A 4,571-nucleotide genomic window follows, 5' to 3' on the forward strand; every position below is an offset into this window, starting at 1 on the left:
ACTTGCCTCGGGGGGAATGGGGAATGTCCCTGTACTTTACTGTAAGTCGCTCTGGATAAGAGCGTCTGCTAAATGACTAAATGTAAATGTGTGAATGCGTATCATGGATGTGGATCCATTTGCGTTTATCAAACTGAAAATATGTTTGTTCAAGATTGAAAACTGATGAACAAACATTGACAAATGTTCATTCAAAGGAACTTCAAACTGATCAAACCTGTGTTATGCATCAATGGTGTGACTACATTATCCTGTTCTATTGTGTGTCTTCCCCCTTACAAAGTGAAAGGGCTCACCGCAAATTCCAACCTCTCATACCTTTGCGTGGTGTTCTCTTGGCTGTGTTAGGCTCTTGGCTTACAGGCAGTTAAACATTTTTGCCTTGAAGTGTTTTTTTTTTTTACACACACACACACACACACACACACACACACACAGATATTTTCTTTGCTTTGTCCAAATGTTAGTGTAACCTTAGCCAGACAATTCTCCTCCTTGCACTGCTAGTCCAGACGAAATGCACTCAACAGCCTGCATCCACGAGTGTGTGTAAAGATGTGTGAGTAGAGAGCGACAAAAGACAATAGCAATTAAAGTTAGTGAAACAAAATACTATTCTGTGAACAGAAACCAAATAAAGACAAACACAGAGTTCTTGAACATTTATTCAAGCCAACTTTTTCCAGAGTTCTCTTTATCAGGAGATAAAACTGCCAAGCACAGCGAAAGAGCCCTGCAGAGCCTGCTGTGAGAGTGTGTGGAGGGGTTGTGAGTAATAGGAAGCAGAGAGCTCAGATGTTTTGGGTCACACACACAAGCTTCTTTATTGATCTCTTGGGCATGGCATTGATTGAATAAAGAGCCTTGATAGGACACTGGGTTTTCTCCAAACCACCCAACTAATCTCAAGCTGTCTTTGGGTAGGACATGGAGGTGGAATGGAGAGAGGGTTGGAAGGGGACAAGAGCTGGGGAGAGTGTGGTAGTAGAGAAAATGAAAGAGAAGGGGAGAGTGTGGTAGTAGAGAAAATGAAAGAGAAGGGGAGAGGTGTGAGAGATGAGAGGGAAACAGAACAACCCTGAGTGTCTCTGAATGAAGGAGAGATACACAGAAGATTGAGGGAGGACGGAGTGAAGAAGAGAGGAGAGGGGAGATAGGACAGAGGGTGTCTTTGATGGGTAATGTGACATGCGTGACACTCGTTTTGCCCAAGGCAACATTCCCCGGTCAAAGCAGTGTTCCATGTGAAGATGTGTGTGTCTCCGTGTGTGTGTTTGTGTATGAGTTTGTGTTCACAGGGGTGCTCTGTGCTTACACTCAGGCTCACATGATAGTAGCGTTTGGTTCAACTCTGGAGAGCTCACACACACGCTTATACACACACGCGCACAAGACACACAGCAGTCGTTCTGGACAGAGAAATATCTCAAGCAAAACATATTTACTGATGATGACTTGTCTTTTCTCTACTTTACATGAACAGATCTGTGTATGGCTTCAAAAGTAGCAACAAAACCAACGTCATTCTCTGTCATTTCTTTTAGACCTCACCTACTGTACCAGCTGAGACGAAAGCACTGTATTTAGTCATATTATCACTTATAGGCACAAAATAATACACAGTATATACATGAGCTGAATAGCTTGACAGCTTTCATTACAGAGCAATAACACACCTTACTGTATCATCTAAAAACATATGTCTACTTCAACTCTTCAGGGAAGTCAAAGGGCGGCGTTCCTGGATATCCCTGGACCCTGCAATGCTAGGGACTTCCTGTTCTACTATTATAAAATTACCATCAATGAATATAAGATTACCATCAATGTATCGACAGATCACTCAAAAAAATCTATCAAACCACGGTATTCTCATCCAGGTTGAAGTGTACCATTTCTATCAGTAAGGATCAATTAGAGTTCAATGAGAGTGGGCTTTTCCTTATCTGTGGTCGACACTGAAGTTGTTCACATCCACTGCATGGACTACCCCAATTGTTCATTTGTACTAATCAGGAGTTCACAAAACAACACAGGACTTTGTGACCATTCAGCATCAAAAGCAAACATTTATAGTATGAAAACATCCACTCACAGAATAATATGCCAAATGCTACTGTTACTTACTGGAATAAACAATAAACTAAACAAATCAAAACCTGGGTAACTATTCATAAAATTGCTATAATATACCAGATACATGTTAAACATAAATAATATCATGCAACAAAATATACAGCAGACATTCTTTCAACACTAACATTCCCAATCCACCCAAGATTTTTCACTCTACCCCAGCCTCTTTGGTTTTGGCTGACGACACACACATTCTGAGTTTTCATAAGTCCTTTCTCAACAATTCTCCGCTAGCCACACCTAGTAGTAAACAAATAACACAGACATTCATCCCTCTCTGATAATTCTACAACTCTAAACCCCTTCCAACAAATAACATCCCAGACTCAGTTTTTAGGGGAATCGACAGTCTATGTACACGTATGTGCTTCTGTCAATAAGGGCACTTTTCATCTGCCGGTGGCTGTGGCTTAACATGCTCCTGAATCAGTCCCTCAGAGTGTCTCATGACACTTCCTTCTGAGTGCACTGCTCTCCACATAACAAGGATACTCTTCTCTAAACAGGCCTGAAGCAGGATCATCTGACCCCCAGTTAAAGGCACATGAACTCAGTCGGAGGGCATGCTCATGCTGTGGTGTACTTGTTGGTGACGCGGGAGTTGCTCTGGTCGGAAGCTCGTTCGGTGACTTTGAGCTTCATACATGACTGCTTGTCATCCATCAGCATCTCCGCTGGTAGACACCAGCAACACAGACATGACTGGAGGGAGGAAAACAGAGAGGATCGTAGAACACTTTCAGAATCAGGACTTTGCGTGTTGTGTTGATGGTTTAAGGGACCAGAAAACGAGAGAGGAGAAGAAGAAAGTGCAAGAAACAAGTCCTATAATACGGACTCAGTATCTTGTCTTACCCTGAAGCAGCTTTTGAACCGCTTGCTGACCATGTAGAGAGCGATAGGGTTGATACAGGAGTTTAGGGATGCCATATTGATGCCTATGTAGTCCAGAACCAGGAAGAAACTACAGGAAGTAGCAGAAAGTAGTAAAGAACATACACATGACAGAAGAACAATACATAGATGAACTGCTGTTTGAAATGTGTCAAACATGTCTTGAACACTACACTTGCAAACTTTCTAGAGTGTGTTGTTGATGTTTTTGTTGTTGTTTGTTCTGCCCACATGTGATCCGTACCTGAGCAGCTCACAGCGGTTGGGGTCCTTCTCATCGTAGATGGTGAGCTTTAGGATGCGGCTCAGATGAAGAGGCAGCCAGCACAGGGCAAACACCAGGACCAGGCAGAACACTGTCTTGGCCACTTCCCTCCGCTGTACCACACACACACACACACACACACACACACACACACACAAAGACAAACATGTATGATGGTTAACCACTTCTCTGTAGGATGACATCAAATACATATCTTGACCAGCTGATTCTGTAAATTCGTTCCCTTGCACCTGTTTGAGGTGGTCACTGAGAGCGATCTGGACGCCGTTCTTCTTCCTCAGCATCTCGCAGGTCATCAGGGTGTAGAAGACGGCGGTGCAGGCCAGCGGCAGACAGAAATACACGCTGAACAGCCACCAGTCCTTGGCAGACTTATAGAACTACACACAGGACAAAACACAGAGAGGAAAAACCATCAGTTGCCTTCAACAAATCTACTCTTATCATACTGATATGACATGTGGTATGAAACAAAATAAAGGATGGGATCAAATGATCTAATTTAGTCTTAATAAAGTCCTTCTGTGACGTGCATATCCCCTCAGTGACCTCTGGCAGACCAGGAAGATGTGTGCTTCCATAGTGAGTTGAATTCTGGCAAAACATCCTCTATCACCTCACTGAATTACATCTATGGGACCACAAGACACAAGCTTGTTCTATAAATTTTAGACTATTCTGGCACACACACACCTAGAACACACATCCCCCTCTAACCCCCCCCCCCACACACACACACACACACACACTATCGTTTATCAGGGTTATCACTATCGTTTATCAAGTGAAGCAGGGGAGCTGTTAGCTGGAGATATATGTTTACAGAAGTAAGCTGCCACAAGGTTCACATGAAACGCCTTGTCTTCCAGACCCAAGCAGAAGAAGCACTCCACACACACCCACACACACACATACTGTATGCAAGTCTGGGTTCTGCATCTTGTGCATTTTTGTGTACGTGGGTGTCGATGACACCTGTGACTTGTGAGTCACTGCGTGTGCAGCTGGCATACCCTCATGAAGGCGATGTCTGCATGGGGTGCAGAAGACAGATCCTGAGGTGCTTCTCCTTTGTAGTCCTGGTGATCATGTCGAAGGCCACCGCCTCAGGGACAGCCAGCAGGATAGAGAGCAGCCAGATGAGGGTGATCTCAATAGCGGTCCACTTGGGAAACACCGATACCCTTGATACGGTTTCCACGAGGCCACTGCACGGTACCTGGGAGAGGGAGGACATTCAATCAAGGAATCAACC

At 44.0% G+C, this 4,571-nt stretch overlaps 1 protein-coding gene across 1 annotated transcript; it reads right to left on the bottom strand.

Moving 5' to 3' along the window:
• Window positions 1–647: 647 nt before the first annotated feature.
• On the bottom strand, window positions 648–3,701 carry LOC134036176 (endothelin receptor type B-like). The gene is made up of 4 exons (XM_062480990.1): window positions 3,547–3,701; window positions 3,275–3,408; window positions 2,992–3,100; window positions 648–2,838 (listed from the first exon to the last, which is right to left on the bottom strand). Exons 1-4 carry the CDS (start codon window positions 3,610–3,612, stop codon window positions 2,704–2,706), a joined length of 444 nt encoding a protein of 147 aa, XP_062336974.1. The 5' UTR covers window positions 3,613–3,701; the 3' UTR covers window positions 648–2,703.
• Between the last annotated feature and the right edge of the window lie 870 nt (window positions 3,702–4,571).

This window comes from Osmerus eperlanus, chromosome 16 (genome assembly GCF_963692335.1).
Source record: "Osmerus eperlanus chromosome 16, fOsmEpe2.1, whole genome shotgun sequence".
NCBI classification, from domain to species: Eukaryota; Metazoa; Chordata; class Actinopteri; order Osmeriformes; family Osmeridae; genus Osmerus; species Osmerus eperlanus.

Excerpts from the sequence above, each read along its gene's own strand:
- LOC134036176 (XM_062480990.1), bottom strand. The coding sequence starts at position 3,612 with ATGACCTGCGAGATGCTGAGGAAGAAGAACGGCGTCCAGATCGCTCTC. Across the intron at positions 3,409-3,546 it reads TCAGTGACCACCTCAAACAG|CGGAGGGAAGTGGCCAAGAC; the intron begins GTGCAAGGGAAC and ends TGTGTGGTACAG. Across the intron at positions 2,839-2,991 it reads GGTTCAAAAGCTGCTTCAGG|TCATGTCTGTGTTGCTGGTG; the intron begins GTAAGACAAGAT and ends TCCTCCCTCCAG.